We start from the raw sequence: 21,748 nt of genomic DNA, 5'->3' as shown, positions 1-21,748 counted from the left end.
ATTACAGTAACAAAAAAAAAACCTGTAATGTTTTAATTGACTAAATAATAAATACTTAATACATTCTAATCATCTAGATTCTGTTGGATTTCATACAGTTTGTAAAAGCTTTAAAGTGACTGATAAACAAAATGTTCTTCAGAAAAGCATCTTAAAAGTTCATTTTCCAGAAAACTGTAGACAGACATTCAAGAAAGATATATTTCCGTACTTTTCAAATGTCACAATGTGTAATATGACAATAAAATCCCTTATAATGACTGATGAAGTTGTCTAATTCTAAATAGAAATGTGAGTCCTTTAATGCTGCGTGTGTATGTAGACTCATGATTAAAACAAATTCACCCTTTAAAAAACCCTCTAAATCCTAAAAACCACATCCAAGATGGAACTGACTGATTAGATCCCTCATCGTTTCACAAATGAGCAGCACTCCCATCTACTGGTGAAGGTCGACTATTGCAGCATCTTTGTGAAAACCTCATACATGTTGTGGCTTCAGATCAAAACAGAGCAGTCAGTTCTCAGCAAAGCAAACACTGACAAAAGTGTCTTATGTCAGCGCAGAGTTGGTATCGTCTTTCCAATATACACTTATTCATATATTGTTTGAAATGGTCTTTACACCCCGACAGCAATAAATAACTTAAGGGCTCTGAAAAAGGAGCGAAAAAGATCCGTCATCTGTAGCTGCTGTAATCCTGTAAAAACGCCCACCAATCACTGCCTCGCAGTACCCTGGAAATCCAGAGTTCTCGTGGGAGCACAATTTGAATTTGCTCAGTGAGTCACTCTGGCATTGAGTAATGATGCTCATTAACTATGCCCTTGTAGCCGAGCTGCACCAATCACATCGCTGTATCTGATAGAGGCGGGCCAGAGGCGAGCTAAACCGATGACGACAGTTTAATCTACCAGTTAGCTCCGCTGGTAGCTGAGCGTATGGGGCTCTGGATACGTCACCCCGTGTACTGTTGTGATTGGTCGTAGTGTTATCCAATTGCGTGCAGTGAGATTTTCAAATGCATGCTTGGTGCCGCTCCTCGAGTAGCGCCATTTGGATTACTCAATGCCAGACCCTTAATCTTTCGGATCTGGGTCTGGATTTCCAGGCTAGCCTTACGGTCCGCTTGAAGAAAGAACCAATGAAATGCCTCCTTGCCCCGCTGCGCGTAATCTACCCCTCCCGTGTACGAGCCTGGGCTCAACGCGCGTCGTCGCCGCATTGCTAACAGTAGTCTCGTTTGTTTTCAACATACAGTATGATCATTTTAGGTGTTTGCTTACCGGTGAATGAGACATGAAGTAAAGTTGCGGTCCTTTCTCCGCTCTGCTCTGAAACAGCGGTGCTCGTGCACGTCTGTGCGTTGGTCGGAGCCCCGAGGAGACGCTAGCTTTGAAATCTTGCTTGCTTTTCAACATTACCTGCCTTTAAATGTTTCTTTTTTTTCAAGATTATTTTTGGGGCTTTTCCGCCTTTAATTGATAGGGCAGCTATAGGTGAGAAAGGGGAAGACGTGCAGGAAATCGTCACAGGTCAGATTTGAACCCTGGACCTCTGCGTCGAGGCATAAACCCTCTGAGTATATGTGTGCCTGCTCTACCCACTGAGCCAAGCCGGCCACAAATGTTTCTTATTTTCTTCAAATTCTATTAAAAGACCAAAACCAATGATTAATTGATCCTAACATGTTTCGTCTGTCGAAAAACAATTGAAAACAACATCAAAGAGCAACACTGTTGCACTGGAGACATGTTCCTTTATTACCACGAACATGGGCACTGTAATTTATTTTGAGTCAATCCCACACTCACCGTCCTGCTACCATGTCGGAAAATAGTCTCCAACAAATGCAATATGTATTTCTTTTTGAGTAACATTTGTTCAAAACTGCAGAAAGTCATCCTTTTTACAAACAAAAGTATATACAGTATTTGTGAGCAGTTTATGTCTTCATCAGTAGAAATTGGGGCTGAGAGCAAAACAGGCCGGGGAAGTCGAGAGGTATTGAGAGACGGACAATTGTTGCACGGTTTTATTTTATTCGAGTGTTAGAAACAGTTTCTCACTCTGATGATATCAGTCAATTTAAGCCTCCCACACACTTACAATGGAGCAACACATAGACCGGACACTGTATGTCTTAATAATTAAAGCAGATAAAGGACAGCCTTTGTTTCATGTCATTCTTTCTCTCTCCCCTCATTTCCTGTCACATCTCTCACTCACATGTATTTAATCTAATTAAGACAAGCAGTGGCCAAAGAATACTTAAAAATCTAAAATAAAAGATTCTTGCTGAAGGTATTTGTGGGACTATTCACAGTAAGTTTTGTCCAGAAGAACAAGCAGAGGAACAAAGAAGTAAATTGGAGAACATTAACGTGCACCACTGGAGCAAACACACTCACTATGGTTCCTTACTGATGAGAAGATTGTATAAAATCATAGAAATCTAAAAGTAAATCTTTTAAATGCTTTCTACCTTTTTAAACTAGTTACGGTTGGAAATTTAATGCGTAACTTTGTTCACTTTTATGCCACTATAATGCCACTATAAGGTTAAAGTTGACTCACATCGAGCAGTTGATAAACACTGTTTGGATACAGAGGAAATGACATTCATCGTTTAAAGATAATATGATCAAAACTCGTGTTTTTGATATCCATAGATATGTTCAAAGGAGGTGGTGTGTGTTGCAATCACACAGGAAAGAGAAAAGAGAGAGAGAGAGAGAGAGAGAGAGAGAGAGAGAGAGAGAGAGAGAGTTCTTATAACAGCTAGTAGACACTCCTTTTTTCATTATTTCTTTCTAGCTCCATTTCTCCCACACACAAGGCAAATAAAGCAGGTAAGAAGCAATCTCTTAGAATTGACATGCACATGATTTAAAGCAGCTTTTATTTAACACTGACTTTAGAAACACAGATAGATCATGAATGCTAAACTTCTTGGTTACTGTAGAATCTAGAAATCTGAACTTTATGAGCTTTTAATCAGGGAACCGCAACTGCTGCTATCAGTAATGTTGGCACAGCTTAACAGCGCTGCTACTGAAGGTGTGTTCATTAACACAGGCGCGTTTGCAAGCATGCTGTTCTCATTCCAGCTGCACGCAAACAGGCCCTGTCTAGATGTACATTCAGGCAGGGCCCTGGGGCCACAGGAACAAATACCAGATTCCTTTCTCTGTAATCATTGCTAATACAACACCTGACACAAGTCCTGTAAGAGAGAGTGTGTGTGTGTGTGTGTGTGTGTGTGTGTGTGTGTGTGTGTGTGTGTGTGTGTGTGTGTGTGTGTGTGTGTGTGTGTGTGTGTGTGTGTGTGTGTGTGTGTGTGTGTGTGTGTGTGTGTGTGTGTGTGTGTGCTTGTATTAATGAGGTTGTGGGGACAAAAATCTGGTTCTTGTGTGTTTAACCATTAGAGTTTCTAGGGATAAGGAAGGTAAACATGTGGTGGTTAAGGTTATGGTTAATTCTCCAGCAAATTAATTTAAGTCAACGCAATGTCCTCTTAAGTGACAAGTGTGTTTAGAGTAGTCAAAGAGATATGACAGATTGCAGCGCTACACTCACTTTATAGTGAAATCTACAGTTGATATTTATAAACTGCAACATAGAATAGTTATCAGCAATGAAACAAAACTGAGCAAATGTAAGGAAGGAAGTCTGTGGTCAGTGTGGACATCAGCCTGTCTGCGTTTTAGGCAACTGGCATGTGAAATTCATATGCAATCATTCATGCTACACATTTTCCATCTTTGACAATGGTAAGGCTTTCATTTTATATTTCTAGTCCAATTTCAGAAGAGAAAAAATAGCCACAAAATCTATGTATCTGTACGGAAGAGGATTAGGGCCACATGTGAAAAAATGTATTGAGTTCTGAGTTTAAAGTCAGATTCTGAAAATAAAGTCAGAATTCTGAGGAAAAAGTCAGAATTCTGAGAAAATAAGATATATATGTGACTTAAATCAATGTCTGCTGTGTTTCAGCTCATCACCTCAGTGGCCAATATGAATGGGACACAGTTTCCTGTCCGACCTCCAACCAGCCCAAACACCTCCACCAGCTCTTGGCAGGACGAGGCAGTCAGAGGAGTCAACATGGCAGCTACTTTGCTCATCTTCCTGGTGAGAAATTCTTTATGAGCCAACCTGTGCCATAAATATTGTACACTATCACTGCACATAGGGCTGGAAACGTCAACAAATGGGCTGCGTTAAGGTATATAATAATAGTTGGGATTGGAGCTGGGCGATATGGACAAAATACCTCAATGTCGATATTGTGGTTATATTGTAGTGTGTAGTGTGACTATTGATGCTTTCAAAAAATATTAACACAATGAGTTTTGATAAACAATCACCAATAATGTGGATACAATGACTGAGGTGACGAAGTGGGTAAAGGCAAATAATAGTGAAGCTAGAACAGTCTAGTAAGTTCAGAAAATCACTTTACTGAAATGCAGCCTCTAAAACCAGGAAACGACCACTTGTGTCGTATCACGATATTACGATATCCAAAATTTAAGACGATATCTAGTTTCATATATCAATGTTGATATAATATTGATATATTGCCCAGCCCTAGTTGGGATCATCTGTTGATTATGAGGTTTGAAGGCCACAAACACAACCTTGTTTAGGGCTACTGAATGACTGTCAGCAGATTTAAGTCCTTGTATGTATGCCCATAGCAAAGGAAAATTCAAGATTAGATCCCCTATATCACATCATAAAAATGAGCACTAGTCAAGACCAATGGAGTATGTGTGCATTTGTCTTATTTATCTGAATTCTCACATCAGAGACATTTGCATGGTTCAGTCTCACAGTGTGAGGTCTTTAAATGTTCTTACTGGTGTCTCTTTTTTAGTCTCAGCTAAATGAAAAATCAGAGTAGTGCAAGCTCTCACAGAATGATAAAAAACTATTTGAAACTTCAGTTAGTCTCACAACATCAGAATGTACAACAGATAAGCAACAGATTTTTTCCTTTGGGTGCCCTACTAACAAATTTTAAAGAAAATAGTTCAACATTTTGGGAAATACTCTTTTCTGCATTTTTTTGTTGAGAGAGGATCAGTACCACTCTCTTGGTAAATATGTAGCTGGAGTCAAGAGCCAGTTAGCTTAGCTTAGCATAATGACTGGAAGCAGAGGGACGCAGCTAGCCCAGTCTTTTTCCAAAGGTGAAATCCTTGATACGTCACTAATAAGACATTATACCTTGTTTGTTTAAACTGCACCAAAATGTGTAGTTTAAAAAACAAAAAGTTGTGGTTTTAAAGGTGTTATGTGTAAGACTATTTCTTGGCCAAGAGCAGTGATTTCCTGGAGTCTGGCAAAGAAATACTGTAGTCTCGCACATACTGTAACTCCCTTATGAAAGCACACTTTGTCATTTTTATACTTTGGTTTTTGGACTAAGATATAACGTGTTCATTAGTGATCTTTAGAAGAGCTGGTTGATAGATGTTTATGCCTTTGGACAGAGCCAGGCTAGCAGTTTCTAATTAGCCAATTAGCTTAGTTTCAAAACTAAGCTAATTGGCTGTAGCTTCATAATTATTTAAAGGTGCCCTGGCACACAAAACTGTTTTTACTTGTATTTTTTTGAAATATGTTAGGTCCATATGTGCGTAGCCCCTAAGGGGACATGAGCAAAAAAAATCTAAAGTTTAGTTTCATGTGCTCACACGAAACTTTCATGTGCTCACATGAAAAGGGTTTTGCGTGCGCACATGAAACTAAACTTTAGATTATTTTTTTTGCTCATGTCCCCTTAGGGGCTCCGTACATATGTGTTTGTGTTATGTGGTGAATGTGAAAATGAACTGCTACCTCCTCTGTCAGCTTTGGCCAATGACAATGTGTTACCTGAGCTCATTACTGTTCATGAGCTCGCCCGGTTGCACTGGGTACAGGATGCTGATAGCCAGGCTCTCACTGGCTAGCTGTTAGCCAATCAGAGTCAAGCAGCTTAGCTAGTTGAATATTAATGAGAACTGGCACAAATCGAGCTGAGTCTTCCTGCAGGCTTTCTATACCACGCTAGAATGGCTTGAAACAATGTAACCATGGCAGAACTTCAGACATTACCACAAAGTAATGAAATACATGTGGCAGGGCACCTTTAACAGACAGCGTGGTATCAATCTTATTTAACTTTCTTCAGTAAAGCAAATGAGTGCATTTCCCTGAATGTGTATTGTTTTAAAAGTCATCCTGAATGAATGGTTCTCTTGTTGTCTCAAGGTGGGCGTTCCTCTAAATGGGCTGGTGGTCTGGGCACTTGGACTGCGGCATAATCGTCACCTGGCGCGCAGAGGCAGCAGTGAGGAGACACGTGCTGCCAGCAGTTTCCGGATTTATGTCCTGAACCTGGCCCTGGCTGACCTGGTGCTGCTCCTGCGTACCCCCCTCATGTTGGGCTACCTTGCTTACGGCTACAGCTGGCCGTTTGGTCACGCCTTCTGCCAACTGATCGTGTTCCTGCGAGGCCTGGGGTTATACGCCTCCGCTTTCCTCCTCTGTGCTGTGGCCCTGGAGCGATGCCTGTGTCTGCTGAGGCCTTTGTGGGCTCGACTGCGACGCCCCTCCTGGGCTGTTCCTCTGGCCTGTGGCATCTTATGGCTGATTGCCACCATCTTGTCTGCCCCCTACATCCACACTGCCAGCCTGAAGGGAAGTAACGGGACATACCAGTGCCTGGAGAGTGGGACGTTTGACATGGCGCTGTTTGTCACAGAAACAATAGCAGGTTTCATCTTGCCCTTGCTGGTGTTCTTGGGAAGTAACCTGGCTGTTTTGCTCACCATTCAGCAAGCAGTACTACCCTCATCACCCACCTCCTTCACCCCTTCAACTGCTCGCCGGATGACCAGGATGTACCACGTGCTGTTTGTCACCATGCTTCTCTTCCTCACCTGCTGGGTGCCATATTTTGTTTGTCGGTTCCTGCTGGCCTTGGCTGAGGGGCGACCTGAATGGCTCACGCTGCATAAAAGAGCATATCTTGGCAAATACATATCTCTGTACCTGGTGTACATTAAATGTGCTCTTAACCCGGTGCTGTACGTGTTCGCTGCCCGAGGCTTAGGCCGTGCTATCAAAGCTTCAGTTGTCTCCACTGTTGAAAGACTTTTCAATGACGACTCCTTAGATTCTATACGACGGAAGTCAATTAAGAATTCGCTGAAAAACTCACAGATGTAGTAGAGAGGTCACCAACAAATCAAATCATTAATTCCTTTTGATTTTTGAAAAATGTCAAGTCTTAAATATGACTTTTGACTGGTTGGTTTCTCCATTAGTGCAATTGTGAGCTGTGTAAAGCAAAGTATGTGCTTTAGGCCAACATTTTCCAAATGGGTCTAAATGCCACAGCAAATGGAGAAATAGGCGATTATTATTAATAGTATATTTCCCATATGTAGAGATGTAATGTTGACAGATTTGACCATAACTTAAGAGTGATCTCCAATGGAGGATCCTTGGCTTGAAACAGTTTGATGCCTGAAATGCTTCTGCTGCAGCACGTTGAAGGCAGGGTCATAATTGGGCGTAAAAATGAATTTATGAATCATCTTGTCTAGTTAGTTCATGGGCAGGGAACACCTTCATGGTAAACAAGCCAAAAGTGAACACAGAATTAATTCAGTGCTAGTTTCCTGGCCCCCAGGGTAACTTTACTGTATTATCTCAGTATGGTCCGAGGAACGGAAAGGAATTCTTGGTATCTTATCCGTATCAACAGTGACTCAGATCAAATAATCTGCTGAACTCACGCTCAAGATGTCCAAAACAAGAGGTCCTCGTCTATATATCTGGTACTAGTTGTAGCTATTAAACCAATGAATGTATCTATGTCTATGTATCTATCATAACATGCTGTGCAGAAAGTAAATATGTTGCACCTTCTTTATCTCATTATGAATATACCACATCTATGTCTGACTAGACTGCACGGATGGCTTTATTACTTTTTTTTTTGTTCATGAATGTATGACCTTTCTGTCACTGTTGAGGAAAGGGATGAAACTGTAAGTAGCACTTTACGTTTATTTTCTTTCTACTTCAAAACACGAATAAACAAAAGTCAATTTCTTGAAATGTTTTAATGTCTGTTTAATTACATCTGTTCATTCATAATTTATACTTCTACGTCTACAGCATGCACTCATGCCTTCAAGGACCCATGGACACATTTTAATCATTGTTTTACAAACCTTTATTCTTTATTTGCAAGTATAGTATTTCTTTAATGTGGTTTGTGTTCTGGTATTTAGGCTCAAATGACGACAGAGAAGTCGGATATCTTAACTTTCTAACAAAAAAACAACAACAAATGCATCCACACTGTGCAACAGTCAATTTAATTATAATTTACATCTAAAATAGAATGCTTTAAAATACTGAGGGCAGCACACTGTTGAAAAAGGCTCACTGGTAGCCGAATGGTTAGGGTGTATATAGTCTATATCGACGACGGCTCATTTACAAAATCGTTCCGACGCTGCCGGTAGTTCGCCGGATGTCCCTCGCTTCCCGCTTTCTTTGGGTTTACTTTAAACTCCGGTTGTATCGAGGAAACCTTTAACCATTAACCGGAACCAGAGCAACGTTACATGCTGAAAATGGCCCATTTTGGGGGGAAAAAGGGATCGTGCAACAAGGCAGCCCTGCTTTGTTCTTTCGGGGGAATGATTGTAAAGAGTTACAAAAGAATATGTTTACGGAATTTACTCTCTAACTGGGACCATTTGGGACCGATTGGCTGGGATCTGCTATGGACAAAATGCACACGGCGATAGAGCAAATGACGTTTAACCATGTCTCCAGCTAATTTAAATAGCTCACGTTTCTGTATTGTGTGAACAGTTAACTTCATTTAATATTGTGTGGGGCGTTTTATTTTGCAGGGTGCAATAATCCACCAAAACAAGTTCAGTTTTGAAGAGCCACGATTGCAGTCTGCCCCAGTGTCTCTCTTTTTCTTTTTTTTGCTACCATTGTTGCCGCCAAATTTGGACATTTTCTAATACTTCACATAGTGGCTGCAATTGTTTTCACTAAATGGGTATCGCAGGTTATTGCAGTAATATTTTCCTGTACACCAAAGCTCCAAAAAATGTGTGCACACTTGCAAACTTCTTTAAGTGTTCCTTTAAAAATAAAAAAGACTTATGTAAGCAGAGATTTGGTGAGGTACCCGTCTGAACAAGGTGCACCACTGATCGGGTTGAAGAGCTGATCGGCGTGTCTGTGTGCCTGTAGCAGCAGCGCCTGGGCATCCTGAATGGCCTCTGGTTGCTGCAGGATTTCTCCCAGTTTCCGGGCAGCGGTCTCAGAGTCACTGTCTGGTATAATTTTTCTCAATCGAGCCTGAGCAACACAAAAAAATGTTGAGCACTGCTGTGTGATTTTGTGTAAATGTAAAGTACTGTGACAGTGTTTTGTAAAATGTTCTCAGAGACTTAAAAACAACAACAAAGCTTTTTCCTGTAGTTGATAAGATCAACCGACACAATACAGAACCACAATGCCACATTCTCTCTGTGCCTTTCATAAGACAGTTTTCACCATTCACACTTTCACAATATATTACAAAAAGGTTGCACAACAGAGAACATGTTCAGACTGTCCTGTAACTTTCGATAGAAAGTGCCCATTCAGATATTTTGACATCTTACTCACAAGAAAAGTGACTGAACAATACGAATGCTTATGAAAACAGTTATTGTGCAATAAGGACAAGTCAAGCTAAAACTAGATTTTGTGCAAGTGTGTTTTGTGCACCACCCATGCTCACCTCTAATGTTGTTTCATCTTTTTGTGGAGGTAGAGGGGGGAGGTTGAGATCTGCTTGTTCAGCTATCTGTAAGACCTGTGTGAACACACACAAGACAGGAAGAACAAGATGCATGAGTACAAATGTATATCTTTATCTAAAGGAAGTCAAATTAAAGCAGAATGAGAACGATGAAAAACTCTGCTTCAGATCTGGTTCAAGTATATCATATAAACTGATAACAGACATTTCCCGTATTTACTGCTCAGACCTATTTTCTTAAGAATACACCCATTAGGTCAGCTTCCCCATAGCAGACACATTTCACCATACGTTCAACTGAACCAACAAGAAGTGGGTAGACTCACTAATGCAAACAGGAGGGTATTTGTGTGGAGAAATACAGTCCACCACTTCTCTTTCTGGGTCACCTCAATTCTGACGTCTATGGTAATAAAACGGCCTGTAAAGCGTGGGCAACATTTCAAAAGACACTTTTGTCAGACTTTATAAATATTTGGAAATTATGAAAACCTTATGACAGTAAACATGTTCGCCACAGTGTTTTGGCAAAAGCGACGTTATGAAAATAATGTGGCAAGGCAGATTTTGCCTTTTGACAATGATTCTCTCGCTTCCAAAACAGATTCAGAAACACATACGTTTACACACGATGTCTGCACATTTGAGCGTCGAGGGATTTAAAAGATGATCTTTTGGATAGTGTAGCAGACCAATAGGAGGATGAAGAAGGATGAATGAAGAGGCTGCGAGAGCAATACATTTACCAAGTGTTTTATGCTTGATAATGAAAACATTAGGTTGAATAACCCTTTACAAGCTTGTCTGAAAACAGAAAAAGAAACTCCTATGATCAGTTATAGAGTAAAGGAATAATGATATTAGGGCTGGGACGATTCGTCGATGTAGTCGACATCATCGATTACGTAAATGCGTCGACACAAATAACGCGTCACTAAATAAAATAAATAAATAAAACTTGTGTGCAAATTAATTAATGTAATGCGGAACTAATGTAATGTGGAACTACTGTTAGCTACGCGGGTTCTAGGGACACCTGATCTGTAGCCCCACCTTAGCTCTGAAGCTAGCCGAGCTCCTCCGCCTACATGCGTTTTTTTGTCAGGTCGACGGTCCAGTGAGTGAGTCAGAGATAGCAGCACGAAAGGACGAGTATGGCGAGTGGTGGCGAGTCTGGCGACCCACAAGAGTTAGAGGACCCGCCGGCCTCTTTAAGATCGCAAGTTGGGGAAAACTGTGATACTGTATGGCTGCAGCCTGGAGCCTCCTGTGTCAAAAACTTGGGTCTTCGGGTCAGTTCCAGTAGGCTACAGGCGAGAGAATGGAGGATAAGACGAGGACTGTGTGTCGGTGTTGTTCAGCAGTTGTTGGGTATGTGAGTGGAAATACGTCTAGCATGCTAACGCATATCCAACGCCATCACCCAGATGTGCCAATCACTGGAACAAGACAAAAAAAAAAAAAACTGTCCAACTTCTCCTCCCTACAGTGCTTAACCAGCCTTTAGATACAAATAATTAAAGTTAAATTAAAGGGAGAAGAGCTTGGATGTTAAACAAGCGCTTATTCATTATTGTACCTACTGTTAAAAAAAGCAAATACAGGTTAATCTCTCATACACTACTGTTTTTGCACTTGCTCTGTTTTACTATTTTTGTATTCCTCCTGAAAGTGACTAATTTTTGTGGTTGGATAGATTGATAGCCTACATCTGGCTTCAGGTTGCACTACAAATTCATTTTACTTGAACAGTGCAGTGTTAAACAATTTTAATAAATAGAGATTTGAACGTTATTGAAATTTTTTGTGTGTAAATTGTTAATAATTGAGCAATGGGAAAATAATCGCTAATTGAAAAATGAATCATTAGATTAGTCGACTAATCGAAAAAATAATTGCTAGATTAACCGTTTAAAAAATAATCGTTTGGGACAGCCCTAAATGATATAAAACAAATAAATCTCATATATTAAAAGTTTAGGGCACAAAGACATGTTGTAGAGATTTCTTGTTAAATCTGCATGCTGGCATATGTGAGTGTTTGCACCTCTTTAGCTTTCTCGTCCTCCTCCTCCACCTGGTCTCTCAGCATGCTGGATGCGTGCTGTAAAGAGACAGTGTGCTCATCGGTTTTCTCCAGAGCACGGACCACAGCCCTCAAGTCTTCCTGGAAACCCAGACACCACAACGAGACATAACGCAACAATTACAGACACCATTTGCTTACTTATAAAGCAGATTAGGGGTGGGCGATATATATTATCAGGATATTTCAGGGTATATCTGCGATAATGATATTCTTGATAATATCACAAAATACTAAACAATATTGTATTATTCATTTCAAGAACATACAAATACAAAACATAAGTTTTATAGTTTTATATGTCAGCATAAACGTTAACAGTTGACATCAAATATTGATTAAGAACTAAAAACAAATTCTCTCTCAGTTCCTAAGTTTGGAAACAACAGTAACTCAGAGTAGGTTTCAAATATATAAATGGTACAACAAAGTGCACATTGAAACAGTTGCCAAAATAACAGGCAATTATGTCAACAAGTTGGAATACTGCCATTATCATAATATGAATTTTTTCACATCATATCGTGATATAAAAAAAATTATACCGGTACTCTCTTGAAAGATATGATACGGCACACCACTTCTACAGATAATTAAATACACAGATTTACATACACATTATGCATTTACAAGGTAGTTGCACTCCATGGACTGTACCACAGTCCGGCTGTAGCAGCCTCCTCTGTCTACAGCGTTTCTCACCTCCAGAGTGCTCAGAGTCGTCTTTCCAACCACGGACTTCTTGGCCTCCTCCTGGCGGCGCTGAGATGATTGCGCCAAATCATTTTGTTTCTGCACGGGAACTTTGAGCGCTGCACATTGAGCAAGAAACCTAAAATAAATAAATAAAAAATAAATGTTTTTTTCTGTTTGATACTTGAAATAATGATGTTTGACTCAATACTTGAAGATCAGACTGATTAGGGTTGGGTGATAAACTGATGCTCGTTTATCAACTTGTCTTTCACTGGAATCCTATCATGATATCACATATCAAGGCATCTTTTCACCTGCTCTTATTCATTAAATGTGTAACTGGAGGTGTTAGTACAGATATAACCATTGGAAAGCAGGTTTAAGCCATTTATTTACATTGTTATTTCTGATTTCTTGCTCACCTGGTTTTCATTATGTTCAGATGTTCCTGGCTCTCTTTCTTCTCTTTCGGTCTCAAAGCAAGAGTTGCTCTGGGAAAACAGAACAAAGCGTCCTTACAAAAGTTGATTTTGACTACTATTCATTGGCAGTATTTGAAGAGCCTCCTAGTTTTGAGGGAAAACTGATGACTGCTTAAATGGGTAAAATTACAGTCCAACCCATACTGGCTTTTTGAGGGCGATAGCTATATTAATATTTGGGAGTTTTAAACCTGATAACAATACATCAACTTGGCAGTGCTCTCTGGTTAACAAACCATGTAAAGGTGACATTTCCCCAATTCCCCAATCTATTGCATCAGTCGACATAAAGGCTACACCAATACCAATACATCTGCAATAAGCTGGCCGGCTTATCAATTTATCTCTTGGTACAATACATACGTATGTCAGAACATTTATTCCCTGGGCACTTTATTAGGCAATGGTGGCACAAAGGTTAAAGAAGTGCGCTTGTAACCAGGAGGTCCTCTGTTCAATCCCCAGACGGACAGGATAAAAATCTATGTGGGAAAAGTGAAAGAGCAGCGCTTGTCCCTCCCTCATTACCACCACTGAGGTGCCCTTGAGCAAGGCCCTTAACCGCTCCAGTGGAGCTGCTCAGTGGAACAGCAGATCAGACTGTGGTTGTACTGGGCAGCTTCCAGGTATGAATGCGTAACTGTGTGAATGTGACAGGTCGTCGTTGCCGATGAGAAATTTTTCTCAATCGACTTACCTGGATAAATAAAATAAAAATTAGGTTCACCTTCTACCTAAAGTCATAGATAGTGGTGGTGTTGTTTTTTTACTAACACACACACACACACACACACACACGTTTGTAAATGGGGTGGGCACAAAATTACAAACACTACAACAATTGTAATGCAGTCCAGTTCAACACCACTGCAAACTACAACCTCAATAATCCACGTTGATTAAATTAATACCTGTCTTACAGTGTCAATTAAAAAAAAAGCATTCAGCTGTAAATCAACACAGTGAAACTCACAGTATTGACAAGTCCATTATGTTCTCCAGAGCAGTGATTGAGGAACGTGGCATCAGCTTCCACTTGTCCTCACCTTTGACTTTGCTTGGGACCGAAGATGAGCCTTCAGCTTTTTCAGGACACAAACAGGAGCAACACAAGAAAACAGAAAGTAACAACAGTGCGGTTGGCTTGCTTTGTTGTCCAAGTATGCTGCATCCTTTCCCTGCATGCTATAACATGTACAGCTACATCTGAAGAGGCAGGACACCTTAATAAAAAGAGCTGTTCTAACCTTTCCTCTTCTGTGCTGGTTTTGGGTGGGAGATCTTGCCATGTTTTTTTTCAGTGGGCGCTGGCTCCTATTAACACATTAAAGCGTGTGAAGCAACGTTAGGTCACAAGTTAACAGCAGACTGACAGAACTCTGCAGACACGAAGTCAACATCAGCTGTGTTTACCTTATCTTAACGTTACCTGATGCTCTGCCGCTTGTTGTTCCGTCGTCTCATCTCTTTTTTTCTTGTTTTTCAAGTTAGGTTCTTTCGATGCGGCCCGGTTAGAACCTCTTGCTGGCTTCATATCTGCTAACGTCTTAGTTAACAATAAAGTAGCTAATGTAACCCAATGTTTTAACGTAGCTAAAGTTGTGGCTCACGTTAAACTAACGTAGCTAAATAAGACAACACTAGTGAAGCAACAATAAGCAGAAGCGTTCTTGTTGTACACATTAAGACCTAAAACAAGTTATATAACGTTAAGACACAAATGTAGTAGCTACGCATCTTTGCAAATAAAATCGCAAACTAGCTAGCTAACGCTAGCTGTTAGACAAGTTAACAGTCGAGCTACTTTTTCGCGCTACTGCCTTCGAACGGTTCAGCGCACAATGCGCATGCGTAAAACGACATGTGAGTTTACCCGGAGTAGCGCCTGACAGGCCGTCAGGCTAAAATTACCATATACTGTCTATGAAAATTACATTACCAGGGCCAAAAACGCCACATAGGAATGCTTCCATGTTCAGAACAACTAAACGCATTAATTCATTAACGAATCGGCAAATGCAACAGCCTTCCTTGAACTTATATCTCAAGGAAGGCTCTTTCTTTTTTTTACAGTCACGGGAGGTAACGCAGGGCATAGAGGCATGAATGTTTTAGCATAGAGGACTTTACTGCAGTGCAATTTATTAATTTTTTTCAGGATTTAGGGTATTTCTCAAAATGTACATATTCATGATTTACCTAGTCTAAAAACCATCTCTGAATAAAACATAAATGTAAAAATGTTGCTTTGTTGCAACAAATACTTTCTTAGGGCAACCTGCGCTAAGTAGACAGTAGTTTACAGTTGTCATATTCTTTCCATTTTTCGTTTCTATGGACTTATGTCGTTCCTATTTATCTATTACTTTATATTGACCAGTAAATTAACTAATCAGAGATTGGAATTCCACATTAAACCTATAATCACTTGGGGGGGGGGAGAACGAGAGTGAGTGCCACATCTAGTGGCTGAATGTTATCAGAATCAGGTGTTGGGGATGTTATCAATTGCAGCTTTCAACAGAACCGGGGATCTCCATTCAACCCATTATACAATTTACAATAAAGAGGGTAAATACTTATGCAATCAACTATTTTTTTTATTTGTTTCTAATTTAGTCAATTCTGTAGAGTTGTTTTCACTTCTTTTGTACTTCTTCTTGCAGCTAATTAGACAGAGACCAAATCCAATACTTTCACAATTCTTGAGCCGCCACGTGAAACCAATATACATAATCTAGGTTTTTCATATTTTAAGCAGAAAAAAGAAAAGATATTCCTTAAGTAAAATGTCAAAATCACTGATACGTTTGCATTCAAAAACAAAAATGAAAAAAAGATTCCGAAATATAACTAAACATTTTGGTTGCTTTTTCCCCGGTGTGGTCTGGATGGTGTTACAGGAGGACACGGTGTCGGTTTCTGTCCCTCAGGTCTGTCACACCCTCCATGGGAGGTGAAATTTGCCTGTGAAGCGTCCGTGGTTGTGCAGGTCAAAGGGGCTGAGCACCTTCCTGATACCCAGCATGTTGCTCTGCGCTATCTCCTTGAACGTCCAGGGATTCTGATTATTCTGCTCCATATCAGCCTGCTTCTTTTGCAGAGCTGCTAGGCTCTCTCTGCTCATCACCTGAAATAAATACATAGGAATAACATACTTTAAGAGGAAAATCATGTAAAAAGTGCAACGATTGCAAATCAATAACAAATTAAAGTGATAAATTGTTGCGCCTAACATTTTAATTCCAACAATAACACGTTCAAAGATTTAGCGTTTTATTTTTGTCATTTGCAAAAAAAGGTTGTGTGCACAAAAATGTGCAATTATGTAGTCATCACTTTTTGACCTCAGTACTCAAATTACATTATTCGAAACTTTCAGAATGTATTAAAATTAAGACAGCAACTGGCTAAGTATATACTGTTACCCACCTTGGCAGGGAAAGGTAGTTTCTTTGCCACTTCAGTCAAGATATGCTCAACCTCCCCCAGCTCCACCTTTCCTCCCACTTCCACGATTAAACGACCGTAGCGGACAGGTGTCACATAGTGGTCGATGGCTCCCTTGCCCCCACCCATTCGCTGACCCAGACCTTTACGTGTGACGGGTTTATATGGGCCATTGATGCGCCAGCGGGCAAATGTAGTCCGGGAATCCATCTTGCGGTTGATGGTTAGACGTATCATCTCTATGTGACCCCAATGAAGGTAGCCCCCTCCCATGGCCTGAGCATCAGAAAGAGAAAGAGAGAAAGAGGAAAGTCACTTTTAAATGCCATCGTTTGACTAACCACTATTTTTCACTTGTGTGAGGATGAAAGCTAGATGGAAAGATAAAGTTGTTGGTGATTTCCCTAAGTCATAAGTGCTATTGTTCTTGACACAAGATTGGATTATACACTCTTGATTAAAATCTTAAGACCGGGGGGAAACGCATTTTGCGCTAGTGGATCATAACCGGGTTCTAAGTATTGCTTCAAAATGCCAAAAGAAGAAACAGGAGCAAGAGACAAAAAATACAGAGTAGGCAATTTATTGAAAACTGAATTTAAACTTAAACAGGCTGTTCATCAGCTGATCAAAAGTTTAAGACCATAGCCCAAAAATAAACCCACAACAGTACTAAAAGCGCAAAAAAGGACTCAGTAGTGAGTAGCCCCACCGTTCTTGTTGATCACTTCAAACACTCGTTTCACCATGCTTGATGCAACTGTTCCCAGGAGGCTGCTGGGAACGTTGCTCCATGTGGTGAAGATGGCTTCATGAAGGGCATCCACGGTGTGAATGCAGCATTGTCCTGGTGAAAGACCCAGTCATTACCGCAGAGACGGGGGCCCTCAGTCAAGAGGGATGCCCGCTGCAACATGTCCACATAGCCAGTCGCCGTTTGACGCCCCTGGACAACCTGAAGCTCCATTTTCCCATTGAAGGAAAAATCACCCCAAATCACGATGGAGCCTCCTCCACTGTGCCGCGTAGAAAACATCTCCGGTGGGATCTCCTTCTCATGCCAGTAACGTTGAAAGCCATCAGGACCGTCCAGGTTAAATTATTTTCTCGTCAGAGAATAAAACTTTCTTCCACCTTTCAATGTCCCATGTTTGGTGCTCCCTTTCCCACGAAAGCCATATTTTTGTGCAGATTTTACCTTTTTATGCCTATGGTCTTAAACTTTTGATCAGCAGATGAACAGCCCGTTTAAGTTTAAATGCAGTTTTCAATAAATTGCCTACTCTCTATTTTTTTGTCTCTTGCTCCCGTTTCTTCTTTTGGCATTTTGAAGCAATACTTACAACCCGGTTATGATCCACTAGCGCGAAATGCGGAAAACTTGCAATGTTTTCTCTGGTCTTAAGATTTTGTTCAAGAGTGTGTATATATATATATATATATATATATATATAAAGAAATGATGAAATCACAGTTCTTATACAGACTAGCTGTCAGATATCACCAAACAGAACATAAATGCACTAACCACTAGAGCTTTTTTTTGGGTGGCATTTCTGCTTTTATTTGATAGGAAAGCTGAGATATGAAAGGGGAGAGAGAGGGGGGGGGCGGGGGGGGGGAGGTCGGATTCGAACCCTGGACCTTCTGCGTCGAGGCATAAACCTCTGAATATGTGCGCCCGCTCTACTAACTGAGCTATCCTGGCCACAACAATTCCAAATTTTACTGAACAATTAATTGTCTCAGAAATAATTGTGATTACCAATAGAATTGACAGACAAATTAAACTTTTGAATGAATCCCAGTATACATCTTTTGGTTATATCACTGTTAGGTGACCCAGATGTACAATTACAAGTACAAGTTACAAGTACACAGCCTATGAAGTAAACCACACCTCTTTATTATCATCATATTATCATTTTTTCTTAAAATCAACAATAAACATCAACAGTCATACCCCTTAGGATGTTAGCTAATTTTGCAATTAATTGCAACAGAGATTATGCAAAATATTATGATTAGACAATTATGTAATAATTGTTACAGGCCTACTCACCACAATAGCGTACTGTCCTGTAGTGAAGCCATTTGCTGCCCTCGCTGGGCCTTGGATATCTCGTAGCTTCTTCATCTCTTTCTTGGCCTTTTTAAAGTTAGGCACCTTGTTCATAAACTTCAGTTTGGGTTTCTCTGGCAGCACCAAATCTTCAGAGATAAAAACAAGAATGAGCAATCATAAAAAGGTGTCTACTTTCCTACTACAGGCTTAGCACAACTTAACACTTCATCACTGAGTGAGACAAGACTCATATACATCACAATATTGCACTCTAACTGCAACTTGCACAAACAAAGGTTTTACTTTACATCTTTATAAATATTATTTAAGTAGTTGTACATTTGTATTCCCAATTTGTATATATGTTTGTACATTCTTTCCTTTGTATTTTTTTATCTTTATTTTTTTGAATATTTGTTCTTGTATTCTATCCCAGGGCTCCAGACTAACTTTTTTCACTAGGAGCACAGTGGCCCCCTACTGAAAATTTTAGGGGCGCAAACAGAAAATTTAGGGGCACACACCGTAAATCAACATGCTAACCAAATATTCACATTTCTACTAATTTCCACTGTATTACTAATAAATACTTTGATAATAGATGCAGAAATTACAATGTGCTGTTTCAAATTCAGTGTCACTTTTGAAGATGTAACATAGAAGGCACCATTGCTGTCATGACAGTAAACTAAATATTTTAAAACTATACCAGCTCTGGTCTACAACTACAATGAATTCACCTTAAAATTAAACATGTATCGTTTAGGCTATCTGAACCAATATTGGTACAGATACCTGAAATTATGGTTTCCCTCTGTAATTACAAAACAATTATTTCAGTTGTAAAAATAATTCCAAACCTGTTTATCCTATGTACTTAGAACATTATGTTATTTTATTGTTACACTCTAAAGAAATTAAACAAAAAATAAAATAAAACCCTCCCTCTCTCCTCCCAAACCCATCCCTACAACCTATTAAATTGAATAATTATTCATTTCTTACTCACTGTAACTTGTTTAGGCTGTTGTATTTTCATCATGACCATTTTCAATTGCTCTTTAATGTTTCATGTAAAGCACTTTGAGTTGCCTTGTTGCTGGAAGGAACTGTAGAAATAAAGTTGCCTTGCCTTACAACCTCAGCCTGTCAGTCAGTCGCCAGGGCACAATTGCACACAGTTGAGCCTGCTGCTTGTCTCAGAGGAAGTGTAACGTCAACAGCACCGTGACTGTTTTTAATATCATATTGCAGCAAACGCTGTCTGTGTGAAGTTTTTAAAAACTATAACCATACTTGAAACCACTTTATCGGCATCACTCACTGTGACTTCAACAAAACAGCCGACGTAGTTTGCGCCGATCGCCCCTCTGCGCGTGTGTGTGTGCGAGCGTGTGTGTGTTTGTCTCGGAGCACCGCTCTCTGTCAATTTTCAGAGAGGACAGATAAGCTTGCGCTTACGCGCTCAGGTACCGAAATTTCGACATTTAACGTGTAAAAAACGGGGGCAAATTTGCTGGTCGCACATGTGCGACTGGATGTAAAATTCAGTCGCACACTCTCAAATTTGGTCGCAGTTTGGAGCCCTGTATCCCATTTATTATTTCTTGTATATTCTGTATGTGTGCTGTGTGTCTGATATTTTGTTGCTGTAGCACTGACATTTCCCAATTTGGGATCAATAAAGTCTATCTAATCTAAACAACATACAGAATTAGACAAACATTTTAACATCCAAAGACTGGACCATGGACACAGGCCTTTGGAACTCTATATGGAGTGTTTTTCCTCACATCTTCCCCTCTACTGTATACATATAATAATGTTATGTGTTTCATAAAATAATATAGAAACAAAAAAATGGAAATTGCTTAAAAACACACAAGACAAAGACAAGAAGACAAATGATTACCACTGTAGTCTGGAGGGATTTCATGTGTCTTCAGGCCAGCAGCTAGGACTTTCAAGTGGCTGTGTAAAAGACCTGTGGAACAATTAGGCACAATACAGAAGTGTCATGTATTACTGCTCATATACTACTACTAAATTTAAATGTGCGAATTGGAACAAATGTTTCTTCAAGCCGAAGGGAGAGAGAAAGTGATTTTAGGAGTTCTTTTCTGATATTTCCATTTGAATAGAATAAACCCCATTTGGGTGTACAGTGGCATTGTAAACAAAAGTTGTAAGACTTGTTTAAGTCTGCATTGTGTTTTTCAGTTTAAGGAGACAGGAGTTTTACTATTCCTCGTTTGAGACTGTTGTTCAATTATTGACTAGTATTGCTCTATATGCTGATGGCTGATATCCTACTTCAATAATTGTTTTAATTTTAAGTTGTTAAGTTGAGGTGACTATATAACATGTCCATAGACTAACGTTGCAAGTTTAATATATATATATATATATAATTTTGTCAATCTCAGAAATTTACATCAATGATTATTAATGTGTACGGTCCATGAAAAACCAACCAGTGAATAAATATATACATCACACGCAAGAAAGTCCCAAAAGGAGCGAGTTTTTGTTACCTACTGTTAACGTAAATGTCAGTATAACGTTAACTGTTAGCTAGCTAACTTGTGTTAACGTTAACGTTAGCTACCTTGTTGGTGACCGTGGGTTCTACAGATACCGGCCAATCCGCCGACAGCAGCCTTGATGAAGGAAAACATGATGTTAACGTTGCAAAGGACACTATAAACACCAAACTGACACTTCGTGTGGTCGATATACGAACATTTCAAGGCGGTTAACTAATTAAACTGCTATGAACACCCTGAACACCATGCTCTGTACAAGGTCGGTGCCATTGCTGTATTGCTTGCTTCTTTAGTTTTGCCAGAAGAAGAGACACTTCCTGTATGTAAGTGTTTTTCACAATAAAAGAGTCATCTCTACATCTCTTCTATTTTGAAATGCCAGACCAAACGTCAGCTAGTTCTGCCAGCAGAACTAATTGAGGCCATAATAAAATCGATGTGTGCATGGTCTGGATGTATAATTAAGTGTGAAAGACACAATTATTTATTTTCATAGCCGTGTTGAATACTCGATTCTGATTGGCCTTACCGAATGGTTACCCAGTCAAACGGCTTCTGCTTACCCAACGACAGATCTC

The 21,748-nt window shown here is 39.9% G+C and overlaps 3 protein-coding genes across 3 annotated transcripts; 1 reads left to right on the top strand and 2 right to left on the bottom strand.

The window, feature by feature from the left end:
- Positions 1 to 2,777: 2,777 nt before the first annotated feature.
- On the top strand, positions 2,778 to 8,120 carry LOC120556066 (prostaglandin D2 receptor 2). The gene is made up of 3 exons (XM_039795432.1): positions 2,778 to 2,853; positions 4,001 to 4,138; positions 6,269 to 8,120. Exons 2-3 carry the CDS (start codon positions 4,022 to 4,024, stop codon positions 7,226 to 7,228), a joined length of 1,077 nt encoding a protein of 358 aa, XP_039651366.1. The 5' UTR covers positions 2,778 to 2,853; positions 4,001 to 4,021; the 3' UTR covers positions 7,229 to 8,120.
- Positions 8,121 to 8,225: 105 nt separating this feature from the next.
- Positions 8,226 to 15,567, bottom strand: LOC120556067 (centromere protein Q). Its single transcript, XM_039795433.1, has 8 exons — positions 14,539 to 15,567; positions 14,357 to 14,423; positions 14,083 to 14,191; positions 13,050 to 13,118; positions 12,634 to 12,763; positions 11,893 to 12,012; positions 9,825 to 9,899; positions 8,226 to 9,397 (listed from the first exon to the last, which is right to left on the bottom strand). Exons 1-8 carry the CDS (start codon positions 14,641 to 14,643, stop codon positions 9,197 to 9,199), a joined length of 876 nt encoding a protein of 291 aa, XP_039651367.1. The 5' UTR covers positions 14,644 to 15,567; the 3' UTR covers positions 8,226 to 9,196.
- Positions 15,568 to 15,691: 124 nt separating this feature from the next.
- Positions 15,692 to 21,473, bottom strand: mrpl16 (mitochondrial ribosomal protein L16). Its single transcript, XM_039795434.1, has 5 exons — positions 21,233 to 21,473; positions 20,537 to 20,608; positions 18,622 to 18,770; positions 16,542 to 16,835; positions 15,692 to 16,239 (listed from the first exon to the last, which is right to left on the bottom strand). Exons 1-5 carry the CDS (start codon positions 21,300 to 21,302, stop codon positions 16,048 to 16,050), a joined length of 777 nt encoding a protein of 258 aa, XP_039651368.1. The 5' UTR covers positions 21,303 to 21,473; the 3' UTR covers positions 15,692 to 16,047.
- Between the last annotated feature and the right edge of the window lie 275 nt (positions 21,474 to 21,748).

Source organism: Perca fluviatilis, chromosome 3, assembly GCF_010015445.1.
Source record: "Perca fluviatilis chromosome 3, GENO_Pfluv_1.0, whole genome shotgun sequence".
In the NCBI taxonomy this organism is placed as follows: Eukaryota; Metazoa; Chordata; class Actinopteri; order Perciformes; family Percidae; genus Perca; species Perca fluviatilis.
This window is presented reverse-complemented; position numbering and strand designations above follow the sequence as displayed.